This window comes from Chanodichthys erythropterus, chromosome 13, assembly GCF_024489055.1.
Source record: "Chanodichthys erythropterus isolate Z2021 chromosome 13, ASM2448905v1, whole genome shotgun sequence".
Lineage (NCBI taxonomy): Eukaryota > Metazoa > Chordata > Actinopteri > Cypriniformes > Xenocyprididae > Chanodichthys > Chanodichthys erythropterus.
Genome location: NC_090233.1, coordinates 26,607,380 through 26,625,041, shown reverse-complemented (window position 1 = coordinate 26,625,041; position 17,662 = coordinate 26,607,380). Strand labels below are relative to the sequence as shown.

Here is a 17,662-nt window from a genome sequence, read left to right as displayed (position 1 = left end):
GATTTCAAATAAAGACATTGATATGATAATCCCAGCAGACCTCAGGCCATGGATATCATCCTGTTTTGCATAGCACAGCTGAGTCTGTGAATATTTAGGTTTCTGATTTGAATATAAAATGAACCCGGGCTCTTTTGTGACCATTAGTTGGACAGCATGTAATATTAACTTGATTAATCTTGATTGATTAGCCAAAAAATAAGGGCTGTCTGTGAGAGAATGTTAAACTGATATCACTGACATCAGTGTCAGTCGTGAAGCAGTTTGAGGGAATAAGGAGGCTTTTGTTTCAAAATGCAAATGAATGCAACTTCCAAGTCAGCAGCTTTTGATCTGTGCACAGAGAAGTGGTTGCTTCTGTGTGTGTGTGTGTGTGTGTGTGTGTGTGTGTGTGTGTGTGTGTGTGTGTGTGTGTGTGTGTGTGTGTGTGTGTGTGTGTGTGTGTGTGTGTGTGTGTGTGTGTGTGTGTGTGTGTGCGTGTGTGGGGCATCTGCCAGTCAATAGCTGCCACATCTGTCTCATATTACCATAAGGGCAACTTTAACATCCGCTGAGGCCGACAGACAGATGGTAGCCAGCATTTCTTTTACACTCAAACAGAATTAAATGTAACCTCTCTCACCTTCCTGTTCTCCCTCCTGTTTCTCTCTTTATACCTTTGTGACCAGGTGTAACTGGCTCTTCGTGCTGAAAATCGTCATGTGATTAATCATTTCAGCTGTATTGCACACATTCTCATCACCAGTTGCAGTGTTGACAGGAATGTCATCTGTCATATTCAAACTCTCAGTTATGATTTGAATGAATCTGGTCCAAATTTTTCCATCAGCCTGTTGCCTTTGGATTGCAACATGACTAGGGCAATGAAATGAAATGAATTTGGTCACAAAAATATATGTAATGCTGTCACAGTTGATGAGGTTGAATCTAGTGTTTGAAAATCTTAAATTTTGTTCACTCAAAAATAAAGATAGCGTCATTTCTCATCCTCATATTCTTTCTTCATTTTAACCATAAAAATCACAAAATCTTTTCCTTGCGATTAAAATAAATGAAGACTGAAATTTTCAAATAGCAAAAAAAGGCTTCATAAAAAGACCAATTTTTTTTTGTCCAAGGTATAGCAAAGTATACACAAAGGTATAGCATAGTGTTGTTGTATTGTGTTATTGCTGTGTGTTTGCTGTTTTGTTGTGTAAGAGAGTGATATTGATCTTTCTTAGAGTTCAGGTTTGTCTTGGTGAAGTGATATATATAGGGCAGTGGTTCTTTTAGTAAGACTTTTGGAGTTAATTTTGTTTCCTCCAGGTCAGACCGACACAGACATATATGCCTACGCAGTACGCACACACACTGTGTTCCCAGACCTCCCAAAGACTGAAAATAAAATGCCTCCTAAATCTAATTCAGCAGAACAAACAAACTGAGGAAGAGGAACACGGCCGAACCCAGCTGCTTATAAAATCAGACAGAAAAAAAAGACACCCCTACCGTCTTTCTTTAAAGACTCCAGACTTCCTTATGAACTAAGGTGCTTTTCATTGAAGTTATCACTCACTGGTTCCCGTTATTGATCTCTCAGTCCATCTGTCTGTTACTTTCTTCCTCTTACTTTCTTTCTCTGTCTCTGATTTGGATCCTCTAATGGCAGTCAAAATCTCTTAAATCACAGTGATGACACACTGGCTTATAAGGCAGTATGTGTTCTGTGATTGAGGTGTGTGTGCAGTACTGTACATACAATTCATATTATTCACAAATATAACACATTCGAATTATTCTTTGTTATATTGGTGCAAAGTATGTTTTTCATTTAGAGTTTACTGTTAATGGCTTTTAATGAATATACTGTAAATAATTAGTGGTTATTACGATCTGCCCAATATAATTTTCTATATCAGTGCATCTTTACCAGTGTTGGAAATAATGCGAGTTATGTAATCAGAGTACTTTTTCCAAGTAACTAGTAAAGTAACACATTACAATATTTGAGTTACTTTTTCAAAAAAAGTAATCCAAGTTACTTGGATTTTTTGTTCTTTGTTTAAGTCAGGGACACACTTAACCATCAGAAGTACAACTTCATTTTCAAGTCATTATTTTGTTTTTTTGTTGCACCAAAAATATTCTCGTCGCTTTATAATATTAATATTGAACCACTGTACTCGCATGAACTGATTTAAATATGTTTTTAGTACCTTTATGGATCTTGAGAGAGGAAATGTCATTGCTGGCTATGCAGGCCTCACTGAGCCATCGGATTTCAACAAAAATATCTTAATTTGTGTTCCGAAGATGAATGAAGGTGTTATGGGTGTGGAACGGCATGAGGGTAAGAAATAAATGACATTATTTTCAGTTTTGGTTGAACTAACCCTTTAACGTCTCTTAATGTAGCCTACTAAGTGATATTAAAAGATCAAATTCTGCACAAACTAATAAAGCATACTATGTAAGGAAAAGCAGATGAGCCAATAATATGAACGCAACATGTTTAATTAAGCATTTTTCTCCCATAAAGAAAATGCTTAAAGTAGCTTAATGTATTAAGACAGTGACATTAAAAGACCAAACTTAGTAAACAATATACTAATAAAGCATACTATACAGAAAAACACCTGTAGAAGATTGTAACGTTAATCAACCATTGTAATTAACGTAGATTTCGCATTGTTTGTAAATTCTTGTTGACTCTATAATAAACTGCCATTTCAGAGTTGGATCTGTTTGTTTGTGTTTCATTTGCATATTAATATAACATTAAGTAAAACGTTAGCTAACAACAGTTGACTAGTAGGCTAAGTTATAACGTTAGTCAGGTCTCTGAATGAAATTGTCCAATTAAGTTGGCTAATCATAAAATCCTGACATACCCTCTGAATTTATGAACTTACCTGGTTGTTGAGCCTTTCTATCCTAAATTTTTACGACAAGGCTACACACAACCCCCCACATTTGAAAGAAATTTGATACTGTAAACATACTGTACAAGACATGAGACGTTGTGACAGCTAGCTAGGCGTGTGACAGTTACGAAATGGCTAGCATCAATTACTTTGGAAGCCAAGGTAGCGCGGACTTTGCCGATTATATTAAGAAATGAACTTTTTTTTATCAGAATGTATTTTCTGCCCCCTAGTTGCGCGGGCATCTCTGTGATGACGTTGCACAGGAACCCATCTATTCTTCTGCAGTCCAGAATAGCAGCATAGCTGTAAGGTTTGTTTGAGCTGCGCCCTCTACTTTACAGGCATGAATTTGCAGTTTCTTCAGCCTGAGGTTTATTCATTTCACTTTTGGAGTGAAAGGGCCTTTACATTTGCCGAAAACTTTTGTTTTTTTGTTGTTAAAAAGCAAACATTCAAGCCATAAAAACTAAGTAACCCAATTAGTTACTTCTTTAGGGAGTAACGCAATATTGTAATGCATTACTTTTAAAATTAATTTTCCCCAACACTGATTGCTACACAGTTCTAAAGTTGTGTTATTTCTATCTCTTTCTCTCTTTGCACTAAAGCACCCAACTACCTCTCTCAGTGAAACCTTATTAAATCTATTAGTGTTAACCTTACAAATTTTCTCATTTAGTGCTTTTGAGGGACAGCAGGAGTCTAAAGTCTTTGTCCTTAAATGTTAATGAAGTGATTACCTGATTGATAGGTGTAAATTAGCAATCACACAGAGTGCCAGTTTCTCCGCATGACCTCACTGACAGACAGACACAGTTGTTTTTCACCATCAACTTGTACTGCACACAATATTGTGCTTTTATCTAAACCATCTGAATGTTTAAATCATTTTTTTTTCACATGTTTCTGAAGGCATCTTTTGCATTGATCGGTTGCTTTAAGCACAGAGCTTTTTTAACACTAGGTTTTTGTTTTTTTTATCATTGATGTCTTTCTGTTTTTGTTATGCTGGTGACTTGTCTCTTCCCTGTCAATAGGGAACTCCAGCACTAGGGCTAATATTCAATTTAGTAATTTTAGAGGGTTTTTTTCCTGGAATGCATGTTAAGCGTTTTAGAGTGTGTTATTTATGGTGTTATTGTCTTTGATCTTTCTGGATACCTGTCCTTCATGAAGATGCTTTACGATTCATCTCGTGTGCTATACATATTTCATACACACACAGGTCAAGCATGAGGTTCTTTTAACCAAAATACTTATATATTATAAATTAAAAGTCCTTTGCCCAATAATCTGATAGAACATATATCTGGAGATTTTGTTTGAACTTTATTTTCTTATTGGTAAAAAATAATAAATTACATTTGAATTGCGTTCTTACCACTGAAATATAATCAAAAATATTTCAAAGACAGATACATATGGACAGTCTTCAGTAGCTTCAGAAACGTGGTTTTAGAGCAAATACAGTCAAGCTACATAGTTACCAACTGGTCACAATCTCTCTCTCTCTCTTTCTCTCTCACCCACACACACACACACACACACACACACACACACACACACACACATTATATGTAATGGTATATTGCCATCTGCTGTTTTAGAGGGGTAGTGCACTGCTTTTCCTTGATAACAGTCGAGAGGAGTGTGTGTGATATATATATATATATATATATATATATATATATATATATATATATATATATATATTATACAAAAAGTATGTATAATTTTATATATTGTTTGTATCATTTTTATATATATATATATTTATAATACTTCTGATTTATGTGTTCATGTTCATATTTATTAATTTTTGTTATTTATATAAATATGTATTTTTCTTTATTTAGTATTTGTGTTTAGTAAATCTCCACTTAACTGTTCTCACTATCTCTTTGAAAACAGGGCAGGTCGACAGAATCCAAATGGAGCCCAGCATTTTGCCCAATGGCATATTTTGGCTTGTTTTCTTGCTGACACTGACAGCGTTGAACTGCGTGTCTGAGCCGATAAGTTGACACGTGATGCTCACACCCTGGTGTTTCTGCAGTGAACCAGTGTTTGCTTTTTTAGAAGCTCATATTGTATTCATTGAGTTTCAATGTGTTGGTGTGCAAGGTTCAATGAATCTGATGAATGAATGTGCTTTTAATCAAAAGAGGATTGTAATTTTATTTGTGTGCATGTTGTATATGCTTTCTTTGTGTGTATTTTATTGCAGGTGTGTGTGACTGCAGAGACTTCACCACCGGCTGTTATTGTGAGCATTGTGAAGATGGTTACTATGGCAATGCACTCATAGCACTGACTGGCAGCCCAGGCGTCTGCTTACCTTGTCCTTGTCCAGATCGCACCACCTGCGCCCAGGTGCCAAAGATGGGGGATGTGGTTTGTACCAACTGTCCATCAGGCCAACGGGGTCAGTTGCAGTCAGTTTATGTGCACAAATTATTTGCATAATTCTGACATACAAATACTCAGTTCAGAATTAATAAGTAAATACATTAGTAGTTAAAGTACATTATGCACTCACTATAGATAAATGTACATTTAGTCATTTAGCAGATGCTTGTGTCCAATTCACAAACGCAAAGAGCAGCAATAAATATTATATAAATTCTGTTAATGGATTTTAATGGATTCCCAGGTTTACGGTGTGAATTGTGTGACGATGGTTTCTATGGCAACCCTCTGGGCTGGGGTGGCACAGTGCAGCCTTGTGTGATGTGTGAGTGTAATGGGAACGTGGATCCCAACGCTGTGGGCGTGTGCGATCACATGACTGGACGCTGTCTGAAATGCCTGGGACATACGACTGGGGACCATTGTGAAAAATGCAGATCAGGTTACTATGGCAACGCTTTGGCCAATGAACCCAACCCAGAGCGAAAGTGCAAACGTGAGTGTCATTTAAAACATGAATGTTGCACAGAATGAAGACATTTGATTATCTACAGGTCAGGATGCTACAGGAAGTATTAATGTGTATCATGAGGTTTTGCCTACATTGACCCCAAAAGTAAAGTAAAATCTGAAATTACCTACAATGTGGAAGCCAGTTAATGAAAAATGGCTTAATATGTATACTGTATATATATATGTATACTTAATGCAAATGCGAAGGCGTAGGAGACAGAAAATATCATTAGCTCAGTATAAAAACAACAGAACAACAGCATCAGATTCAGTGGTGCTTTGACACTTCAAAACTGAGATGACATTTTTTTTAGATGTTCAGCAACATTAAGCATTTTATCCTTCTTCAAGAACTTACTTTGTTTCATGCCTCATTAGAATGTAGACATTAAAAAACATTTTATGCGTGAGCTATACAACATTTATCATCATGTGGGTGAGAAGATTTTTCTGAAATTCTTTGTAACTCGTAAAAAAATTGTTGGCATAACTTTCTGGGTATTTTGCATTGTAAGGTTGTGGATTTCTCTTTCTCAGCTTGTGCCTGTAATGTGGCTGGGACATCAGGTTCCCTGAATGAATGCCACCCGGATACAGGAAATTGTGTTTGCCTGAGTCATGTGGCAGGAAGAGACTGTGGACAGTGCGAAACTGGCTACTTCAACTTGCAGCCAGGCTTGGGCTGTGAGATGTAAGTTTTGGGATGTGTCTGTCTGCTTGCCTTCCGTCTGCCTGCCTCTCTGTCCGTCTGTCTGTCCATCTGTCTGCCTGAATCTCTGTCTGTCTGTCTCTCTATCTGTCTGTCTGTCCACCTGACTGCCAGTCCGTCTGTCTGTCTCTCTGTCTGCCTGTCCATCAGCCAGCCTGTTGTCTGTCTGTCTGTCTGCCCATCTATCATTCTGTATGCCTTTCTGACTGTCTGTCCTTCTGTCTCTGTCTCTCTCTCTGTCTGCTTGTTATCTGCCAGTCCGTCTGTCTGTCCATCTGTCTGTCTGCCTGCCTGTCCGTCTGTCTGCCTGCCACTCTGTCTGTCCATCTGCCTGCCTGCCTCTCTCTCTGTCTGTCTGTCTCTCTATCTCTCTATCTGCCTGTATGTTTGCCTGTCTATCTTTCTGTATGCCTTTCTGACTGTCTGTCCATCTGTCTCTGTCTGTCTGTCTGTCTCTCTGTCTGCTTGTTATCTGCCTGTCCGTCTGCCTCTCTCTCTTTATCTGTCTGCCTGTCTGTCCACCTACCTGCCAGTCCATCTGTCTGTCTGTCTCCCTGTCCATCAGCCTGCCTGTCTATCTTTCTGTATGCCTTTCTGACTGTCTGTCCATCTGTCTCTGTCTGTCTGTCTCTCTGTCTGCTTGTTATCTGCCTGTCCGTCTGCCTCTCTCTCTTTATCTGTCTGCCTGTCTGTCCGCCTACCTGCCAGTCCATCTGTCTGTCTGTCTCCCTGTCCATCAGCCTGCCTGTCTATCTTTCTGTATGCCTTTCTGACTGTCTGTCCATCTGTCTCTGTCTGTCTGTCTCTCTGTCTGCTTGTTATCTGCCTGTCCGTCTGTCTCTCTCTCTTTATCTGTCTGCCTGTCTGTCTGTCCATCTGTCTGCCTGCCTCTCTCTCTTTATCTGTCTGTCTGTCCGCCTGACTGCCAGTCCATCTGTCTGTCTGTCTCCCTGTCCATCAGCCTGCCTGTCTATCTTTCTGTATGCCTTTCTGACTGTCTGTCCATCTGTCTCTGTCTGTCTGTCTGTCTGTCTGTCTGTCTGCCTGTTATCTGCCTGTCCGTCTGTCTGCCTCCCTACCTGCCTGTCGGTCTGTCCGCTTGCCTGCCAGTCCGTCTGTCTGTCTGTCTTCCTGTCTGTCTATCAGCCTAAGGACTAAATTGCATTAATACTGCACTCTCTTTTTCTTTTCTATAGGTGTAACTGCAATCCTATTGGGTCCTCCTCTTCAGCATGTCACCCAGTCACAGGACAGTGCATGTGTCGAACAGGTGTGGAGGGGATGTCATGTGACACTTGTCGAATGGGATTCTTCGGTTTCTCCTCTAGAGGTTGCAGAGGTATTAAATGTCACTGAACACTCAATTTTCAAGTCAGATTTGCCCTTTTAAAAACAGTCTTACTTTAATATTTAAATTTTAATTTTATTTTTATTTTACTTTTTTACATTTTTAAATATTTTTTTGAATATTAACATAATACTAATATTAAATTTAAATATTAAACTAACTTTAATCACTATTTTGTAATTAAAATTGTTTAATTTACTACGTAATAATCAACATCTTGTAGTCAACTGTTAATTGAAAAAAGTAAATTAACAGCTCAGTAAACTTACAACTATAATACTTTGTTTTGATCCATTCTAGAAGTATTAAATCAAAATGTATAGAAATTAATACATATTTAATATTGCATACATAATTTTGTCCATTGTGTCTTTCAAATAGCTATTTAAATGTTGGAAAGTCATTGTTTCTCTTTGTCAATCTCCCACCTATAGCATGTAATTGTGACCCCATGGGCTCAACCTCAATGCAGTGCCATGACAATGGGACATGTTCTTGTCGCCATGGGTTTGTCGGTTATAAGTGTGACAAGTGTAAACTGAACTACTACCAGAACCGCCTGACCCACCAATGTGAGGAGTGCCCTGTGTGCTACAGTCTCATCAGAGACCAGGTGGGTGAGAGAGAGAGATGAAGTATGCGAAATGATCTGTTTATGTAATGGTTGCCCAGCAGATTAAAAGGTTCCCAATTACTTGTTATCTCACCCACTTATTACGTTCCTTTGCTCAGACACCGAAGGCTCCCCTGACCCATATCTTCCTGGTTTTTCATAATGAGCATGAATGAGTGGTAATGCAAGCCTGATTTTAGCTCTGCTCTTTAAATGATTGTACAAAGCTCTGTGGGGTTCAATAATAAGACGTGATGATTAAACCTATATTTACTGCTGTAAATGTTTTTACTGCTTGATTTTTCCATTTTTTTATGACTACTTTTACACATTGTCTCTAAATTCTCATTTCATGTGTTTTGGTTATTTTTTATTTATTTTTTTACACTGTTATGTGTACAGGCCAGTAAACTGAAAGCCAGACTGCAGGAGTTGGAGACGCTGCTCAGCAGTTATGACTGTAATAGACACAGCAGACAGTATCGTGGGCGCCAGCAGCACAGACACCAACATAATGACCTGGACAATTACATACAGAAGGACCAGGTTGAAGACTATTTGCCCAATGCCCTGGAGGACCTTCTTGCTATTCAAGGTGAAAAGACTTATGGGATAGTTCACCCAAAAATGTAAAATCTGTCATCATTTACTCACCCTCAATTTGTTCCAAACATGTTTGAATTTCTTTCTTCTGCTGAACTAATTCAGGTTTGAACCAACTTGAGGGTGAGTAAAAGATGACAGAATTTTCATTTTTGAGTGAACCATCCCTTTAACCTCTTTTGTTCTTAAAATTTACAATGTTTAGTTATAAATATATTTTAAATGGCATTAAATGATAAAATACCTATAAGGGCTGAACTATTCTAATAATATACTATAACTTGACCCATCGAAAGGGGTCAGTAAGATTTTTTAGAAAATAAACTAAACTTTTATTCAGAAAAGATGGATTCAACTGATCAAAGGTGATAGTAAAACTTTTACACTGATACAAAAAAAGTATATTTCAAATAAATGCTGTTCTTTGAATCTTTCTGTTTATCAAAGAATCCTAAAAGCATATTGAGCATCACAACTGTTTTCAACATTGATAAAAATAAGACATGTTTCTTGAGCACCAAATGAACATATTAGAATGATTTCTGAAAGATCACGTGACACTGAAGTTTAAAAAAAAAAAAAAAAGAAATTTAAAATAGATTTTAAATTGTAACAATATTTCACAATATTCTGATCAAACAACATAAGAAAATCTTACTGACCCCAAACTTTTGAGCGGTAATGCAAATCTTATCTAAAACAAATTTGTCCAGTATGGTTTGGACAGTCACAATTTAACATACTTTATTAAAGACAAATGTTGAACATATCAACAAAGTGGGATTTTATTGTTGTATGCACATGCAAATTTGTGCCATGTTTCAGCTTTGTTGCTTCTGCCAGTGACAGTCGTTTTGTTGGAAACTCACTGCTGATGCAACACTGATGTTCTGATGTTTGATGTTCTGATGCAGAGGCTCGTGAGGCCTTCATTAAGCAGTTCTCACAGCTGGAAACATCTGCCCAGACCTTACAGCTGCAGCTGCGTAGCATCGCAACAGCGCTAAACTGCAATTTGACAGACAGTGGAAAAGAATCAGAGGAAGGAAAGACTCTAAAGGATGAAAATGAGTGTCAAGAGCTTGTTGACACTTTATCCACTGCTCTAAATATGCAGGACCAGCTTCAGAAGATGACTCTTGACCTTAACAGCATGGTGAGTCTGCACAGATCAATTAAATGAGTGTCTAATCCATCTGACCAGAGAACGTGTTTTAATGGAGGCTTTTTATGTCTCTGTGCTTCTCTTATTCTCAGGTAATCCCTTCAGTAATCCCTAAAGAATCAAACAAATGGAATGTCATAGTGAACGAATCTGGGGTGCTAGTGAAAAGGTTAGCAGAAATGTTGACTAAAAATCTGTCTTAATGTAGGTATAATTTTTAGATGTGACATGGTTTACAATGTTTTCTTTTAACAGTCACAAAGAGATGGCAGCTCATATAGAGCAGACCGCAGAAGAGGCCTTTAAAATGGCTAACAGAACCTATTCACAGCTGATAACTCTACTAGAAGACAACACCACAGAGTCTCATGTACTAGATCTCACAGAGAAGTGAGTTACATTATGTTTGTGTCTGTATTCATCAAGCGCATTTTGCAGTTCTTTAGGTATTGGCCCTTAATAACTTATTTCATATCTATTTTTGTCTGAAAGGCTAGAGGAGATGCAGCAGTTGAAGGAGAATCTGACTCTTGAGGTTAATGAGACTTTAGTGACACACCTGTCACTTCAAAAGCACAACTCTGAGATAGCCGCCATTTTAGAGAACATCACCGCTTCACTATCAGAACTACGCAGAACGGATGGCAATTTCACCCGGACAGTAGAGGAATCCAATATAACATCTTTCTCACAGATGCTTAATCAAACAGATGTCACAGCAACCCAGGATCCTGAATTCACAGAGGTTTGTCTATGTAGTCTCGATAGAGATTGTGGTACTGCTATCGATGCCAAAGGGTTAGTTCACCCAAAAATAAAAATTCTGCCAATTACTCACCCTCATGTCGTTCCAAACCTAAGTCTTTCGATTATCTTCGGAACACAAATGAAGATCTTTTTGATGAAATCTGAGAGCTTTCTGTCCCTCCATAGACTGCATATGCAACTGAAACTTACGTGTGAATATAAGCCTAAATTCAATCTGTTCATCATATAAAGTGATCATGTCTCTTCAGAAAATTACCACTCAATTCATATGGATTAGTTTTACAATCTATTTATGAACATTTTGAAGCATCAAAGTTTCAGTTGCATAGGCAGTCTATGGAGGGTGAGAAAGCTCTCAGATTTTATCAGAAAGATCTTCATTTGCATTCCAAAGATGAACGAAAGTCTTACAGGTTTGGAACGATATGAGGGTGAGTAATTAATGACAGAATTTCTTGTCGCTTTGTTGTCATCATTTGACACCACAACATGACAAACGGCAATAGTCTTCAGAAGCATTCAAAACATTATTATATTGTCAAACCGTGTGTTTTGTAAGGAAAATAAGTGATCTTAGCATAATCTAACGAAAATATTTAAATGTCTTCTTGTGTCTTTTAATGCTAATAGGCAATGTTTTTAAAAAGTTTTTACAAGGTTTTATATATATATATATATATATATATATATATATATATATATATATATATATTTTTATATTATATATATATTTATATAAAAAATTATATTATGTATACAGTACAGTCCAAAAGTTTGGAACCACTAAGATTTTTAATGTTTTTAAAAGAAGTTTCGTCTGCTCACCAAGGCTACATTTATTTAATTAAAAATACAGTAAAAAAACAGTAATATTGTAAAATATTATTACAATTTAAAATAACTGTTTTCTATTTGAATATATTTCACAAAGTAATTTATTCCTGTGATGCAAAGCTGAATTTTCAGCATCAGTACTCCAGTCTTCAGTGTCACATGATCCTTCAGAAATCATTCTAATATGCTGATCTGCTGCTCAAGAAACATTTAATGTGTACAATTGTACAAAATATTTGTGTACAATATTTTTTTAGGATTATTTGATGAATAGAAAGTTCAAAAGAACACTGTTTATCTGAAATCTAATCTTTTGTAACATTATAAATGTCTTTACTGCCACTTTTGATTGATTTAATGCATCCTTGCTGAATAAAAGTATTCATTTCTTTAATTTCTTTTCAAAAAAATAAAAATAAAAATTCTTACTGACCCCAAACTTTTGAACGGTAGTGTATAATGCTACAGAAGCTTTGTATTTCAGATAAATGCTGTTCTTTTGAACTTTCTATTCATCAAGGAATCCTGAAAAAAAAAGTACACAACTGTTTTCAACATTGGAAACAATCATAAATGTTTATTGAGCAGCAAATCAGCATATTAGAATGATTTCTGAAGGATCATGTGACACTGAAGACTGGAGTAACAATGCTGAAAATTCAGCTTTGCATCACAGGAATAAATTACTTTGTCAAATATATTTAAATAGTACACAGTTATTTTAAATTGTAATAATATTTCACAATATTACTGTTTTTTACTGTATTTTTAATTAAATAAATGTAGCCTTGGTGAGCAGACGAAACTTCTTTTAAAAACATTAAAAATCTTAGTGGTTCCAAACTTTTGGACTGTACTGTGTATATCTTTTGATATGATATATATATATATATATATATATATATATATATATATATATATATATATATATATATATAATATATATATATATCATATCATATCATATCAAAAGATCTTTGTCCATTGTTTGTATCTTTTGTTGTAAAATATTTTGAAAAAATATATGATGATGTGAATATATTCTTTTCAGCACGAGGACCTCATGAACAGGACAACTGAGTTGGAAGTTTCTGTTCAGTCCAAAGAGCATATGGTAAATAAGACCAGGGAGGAAATTCAGCCTCATGTGGACAGTGCTGAAAAACACCTGAAAACTATGCAAGAGTTCAAAGAGGTAAAGCCTCACTGCACTAACAATGAAGTATAAAAAATGTCCTAGTAATTAGAGGTCTAGCAGTTCTTTCATCCTGTGAATTTTAGCACCTCCTGCCAGTGAGTCTGGTGGGAAATGTTAAAGCATGAGAGAAAAAACAACAGTGATGTGTTTTCAGCTCAAAGCAAATTCAAATATGACAATTTCCTGCCAAAAGACAGTGTAATGAGATGCATCTTTTGTCTTTTTATCTGAAGCTGACGGCTGTGGCTGAGGGATTTAAGGTGTCAGCCGTCTCCTCTGTGGTGACAGGGAAAGAGGTTGAGGCGGAGATCCTATCTCTACAGAAGGATCTGGAAGGTAACCGTTTCTGCTTTATACTTCTTTCATATTTTTGCTGTTGATACATGGACTCCTTTTTTCAAAGTATGACAATTGACAGAAGTGAATATTTTTAAGTTGTAAAGTATAATAAACCATACTGCAATGGAGGTAATTGAAATGAAAGTTAAGCATTTATAATGAACAAATGAGAGAAATTTAGAGGTATAAAGACTAATATGGTAGAGTCAAGGACTGAGAAATACAGCAATTTAATTTAAAAGCATTAAATTGATCAAAATTGACAGTAAAAGCATTTATAGTGTCATAAATATTTCTGTTTCAAATAAATGCTGTTCTTTTGAACTTTCTTTTCATCAAAGAATCCAGATCCTGATAAGGTATCGTGGTTGTTGCAAAGATATTAAAGCAGCAAACTGTTTTCAACATTGATAATAATAATAATAAATATTTCTTAAGCATCAAATCAGCATATTAGAATGATTTCTGAAGGATCATGTGCCACTGAAGACTGAAGTAATGATGCTGAGAATTCAAATTTGCTATCACAGGAATAAATGACATATTAAAATATGTTAAAATCGAACAGTTATTTTCAATAATAACAGTATTTCCCAGTATTACTATTTTACTGTATTTGTGATCAAATAAATGACGCCTTAGTGAACAAGGAGACTTGAGACTTCTTTTTACATTACAAAATCCTACCAAACTTTTAAATTATAGTGTACAATGGTAGAAAGAACATGTGAAGATGTTAAAATAATGTACTTACATTGTAATAATGTTCTCTGCTGTAGACATGGAACAAGACTGGCCTCAGCTGCCTACACTCAGCAAAGGGTATCTGAAGAGAGAGAAGATGCTGAAAGAAAAGACCTTGGAGGACGTGAAAAAAAGAGTTAAGCAGACAGAGAAAATGATCAAACCTGCAGTGGAGAACGCTACGGCTGCGAGCAGCACAGCTAAACAAGCCAAGGAGTCTGCAGATGCAGTGGCTAAAGTAGGCTATGCTGAAGTACACTTGCATTCAACAAACACTTAAACAGTTATATTTGTCAGTCATGTTTAGCTAAAGTCTCTGTCCAGATAACAAACAAGCAAGCAAGGCATTCAGTCAAAGTATTAGCTGATAACATTTTTATGCTATAGATAATTCTGTTAATCACATTGTGGTTATAGAAGTTGTGTAAAAGGCAATTTAATCAAATCAAGTCCCTAAACCTCAAGATGTGTATAAACACTGCATTGCCTCGAGGAAACTGGACTGAAACAAGAACTGATGAGAACTGAAAGACCCGTTATGCTTTTATTCATGACAGGATGCCAAAGCGTCACTCACACAGGGGAAACGGGCAAAACATGCATCTGGACAGTTGCGTTCAGCTGCGGACACCACCCTGGAGCGCTTGACTGAGCTGGAAAGCCAAGCTGCGCTGAAACAGGAAACCATGGAGGCAGAGGAGGTAAACAATTTGGCTTTAACTTGATAGTGGAATTGCCAATGTTTGTCCAGTTGGCTAGAACCTCAATGTCATTATTATTAGAACAAGGACTTCTGCAGGACATTCAGTACTGCTGGTCTGTCTAGGGGGTTTGAGACACTGCAGTACATGCCAGAGAAAAACTATACCATAAAAGTATTAAACATGATATTGATAAGCAAAGTCCAGATTAGGTGACTGAGGAGGTTGTATTTGCATTGCCATGATGTTGATGTGCCATTTCTCCTCAGGACATGCTTTCCTCAAGGAATATGATAAACAACATGGAGACAGCCAAGAGTCAGCTAGAGTCCTTTACAAACACACTAACTCTGCTTCTTAAACAACTGGGTAAATTCACAATCCTAAAAAAAATTTTTTATCCTCGCAACCCTACATACACGCTGTTTGGATGATGAATTTTATTTGTTTTGTTTTATTTTTGTTTTGTTTTGTATTTTATTTGTTTTATTATTTTGTTTTGTTTATTTTTTATTTCTTTTTTTATTATTATTTTTTTATTCCCATAACCCTATATAGGGAAAGCTATTTGAAGGATGGATTTTGTTTGTTTTGTTTTGTTCTGTTTTTTTTTTTGTTGTTGTTTTTTGCTTTGTTCTGCTGTTTTATTTATTTTCAATGTGTTTTTATGTATATATTTTGTTTTGATTTGCTTTGTTTTATCTTTATTTTTATTTATTTTTTCTAAAAAGATGAAAAAAAAGTAATCTTCCAATAAATTAATAATCTCAATCATACTCTTCTCCCATTTCTGTTGGCAGAAGCTAATGTAGTGCTGGAGAACTATGACCGTATCCTGAATGAGACGGCAGCCCGTCTTCATGTTCTTCGGGGTGCTGTGGAGAGTCCGTCTCTCACCGGAAAGATCCAGAGGCTTCGCAGTGCTGCACATGATCAAGAGAAACAACTGCAAAATCTCAAACAGAACCTGCAGGACATACGAGAAGAAAGAGACAGTCTGACTGACATTGCCCAAAACTTGCCCAAAGCATGCCCACAAAAAGGACACTGAGCTGGTGGGAGGAAGAAGTCTATCAGTTATCTAGTCTTTTAGAGGGACAGTGAAGTAGCTCAAGTTAGTCACCTCAGAAAATCTAAAACATGGAAAGTAATAGAAATCAAGGAAAGGAACAACCCTCTACATTCCTCTTTCATCTGTGTCTAATATAAAAGCAAAACTGAACATATAAATAACACATTCAAATGTAAATTGTCTTTATAAACATTCATTTGTTGGGAAGACAGAGTGGCTTTATTTACTCTAGTGGTAAAAAGTCCAAAATGCAGGTGATGGCATTTATACACTAGCACTTTGAATTAAATCATCAGTAGTCAAGCATAATGCCAGCGTGATCATTAACTGTGCTTCTATATAGAATAACTTTGAAATTAGGCTTGAATATTGATGTTTTGCAGACTTGATATTATGAAGTTTGCATGCAATGTACTGTAGTAATATACAATTTTCCCATACATTAACCTACATTAACTAATGGCCATTCCTGTAAAGATATGGTCCTTTTTTTGGCCACTTGGGGGTGCCATCCACACAAATTAATCTGGTTGCTGTACACTGTGCTGATCATGAGTTTGAAAACTGGGAATTTGTTTTTAAAGCCAGTAAATCAAGATCAAATAAACATTGTGTGTCACGCTGCTTTCAATACATTGAACATCATTTTGTTTACTTGTGAGTCTGTTGACATGCAACCTATTACTTATTTAATATCTAACATGGCATATTAAATATTTATTTTTGTGCTTATTATCCATCTGTTCATTAATTCTAGTTACAAAAGGAATAGCTACAATTTTCCATTATTTGGAATATATTATCAACATGGAGCCAGCGTGGCTATTGTTTGCTTACTTTCATTTTTGATGTATTGTGGCTTATTGTATTAGCTGCTTCCTGTGAAGACTGAGCTTTTCATCTCTTATCTGACCCATTCACTGAGCTAATACGGTTTAACTGTTCTTAACCCCACTGAACCGAAGACTATGGACACTTGGCTTATCTTCTATTTCAATACAAAGGGAACTGTTTGTCAAAAACAGAAAACCAGAATTAACAGTTCCCACTATAACACACATCCATATTGCATCACAAAATCAAACCTGCATTCATTTGTACAGATAATTATTAGTGATCAGTTACAGAGCTACATATGTTTAATGTTGATACACAAGTTTTAACACAAAATACAATACTTAAAGCTGTTGAGAACAGCTGTCGAACCAGATGTTGTAGGTTGCTTGGAAGCAACAATATTAAAATCTGTCTATAGAAACCCACCCTGGTAACAGCATGAAATTAAATGTTTCTGACCGCAGGTCAGAGCAAAGATAAAATGACAGATATAAGCTGATAACATCATGATGACAAAGAAGAGAAAAGAAAAATACTATAAATATGCATTTTAACAAGAGCATGAAAGTAAATAAAAAAGTGCAATATTTGCAGCTGCTGAATACAATACAATATTTGCAATATTTACTAAATATTAAAGCACTGCATTTACTATATGGTGGTGCTGAGCACGGTTCAGATTATTTTATATTAATATATACATTTAAAGTGATAAAACAGTAGGTTGATAGCGAAATGTGTCATTTATATATATAATGAAATCATATTGGGGGTAGTTATAGTTATACCACTGTTTCCCTGTTCAGTCATTTCAGCCTGCATTACCTCTCTTCACCACACGATGGCGTTTTAAGCTGAATTCCTGGCGGGCAGTGAGCGCATCACAGGGAGACCTGCGCC

The 17,662-nt window shown here is 36.2% G+C and overlaps 1 protein-coding gene across 1 annotated transcript in view; it reads left to right on the top strand.

Annotated features, from left to right (window-relative positions):
- lamc3 (laminin, gamma 3) overlaps positions 1-16,541 on the top strand; it is a 90,704-nt gene extending 74,163 nt beyond the window's left edge. Inside the window, exons 13-28 of the mRNA XM_067406359.1 lie at positions 5,137-5,334; positions 5,563-5,814; positions 6,369-6,522; positions 7,737-7,879; positions 8,323-8,501; positions 8,904-9,096; positions 10,019-10,260; positions 10,362-10,438; positions 10,525-10,659; positions 10,762-11,014; positions 12,923-13,066; positions 13,303-13,405; positions 14,188-14,390; positions 14,710-14,853; positions 15,123-15,222; positions 15,654-16,541. Of these exons, the coding sequence (XP_067262460.1) occupies positions 5,137-5,334; positions 5,563-5,814; positions 6,369-6,522; positions 7,737-7,879; positions 8,323-8,501; positions 8,904-9,096; positions 10,019-10,260; positions 10,362-10,438; positions 10,525-10,659; positions 10,762-11,014; positions 12,923-13,066; positions 13,303-13,405; positions 14,188-14,390; positions 14,710-14,853; positions 15,123-15,222; positions 15,654-15,904 (2,771 nt within the window). The 3' untranslated portion in view covers positions 15,905-16,541. The remainder of the gene's footprint in view (positions 1-5,136; positions 5,335-5,562; positions 5,815-6,368; positions 6,523-7,736; positions 7,880-8,322; positions 8,502-8,903; positions 9,097-10,018; positions 10,261-10,361; positions 10,439-10,524; positions 10,660-10,761; positions 11,015-12,922; positions 13,067-13,302; positions 13,406-14,187; positions 14,391-14,709; positions 14,854-15,122; positions 15,223-15,653) is intronic.
- Positions 16,542-17,662: the final 1,121 nt, after the last annotated feature.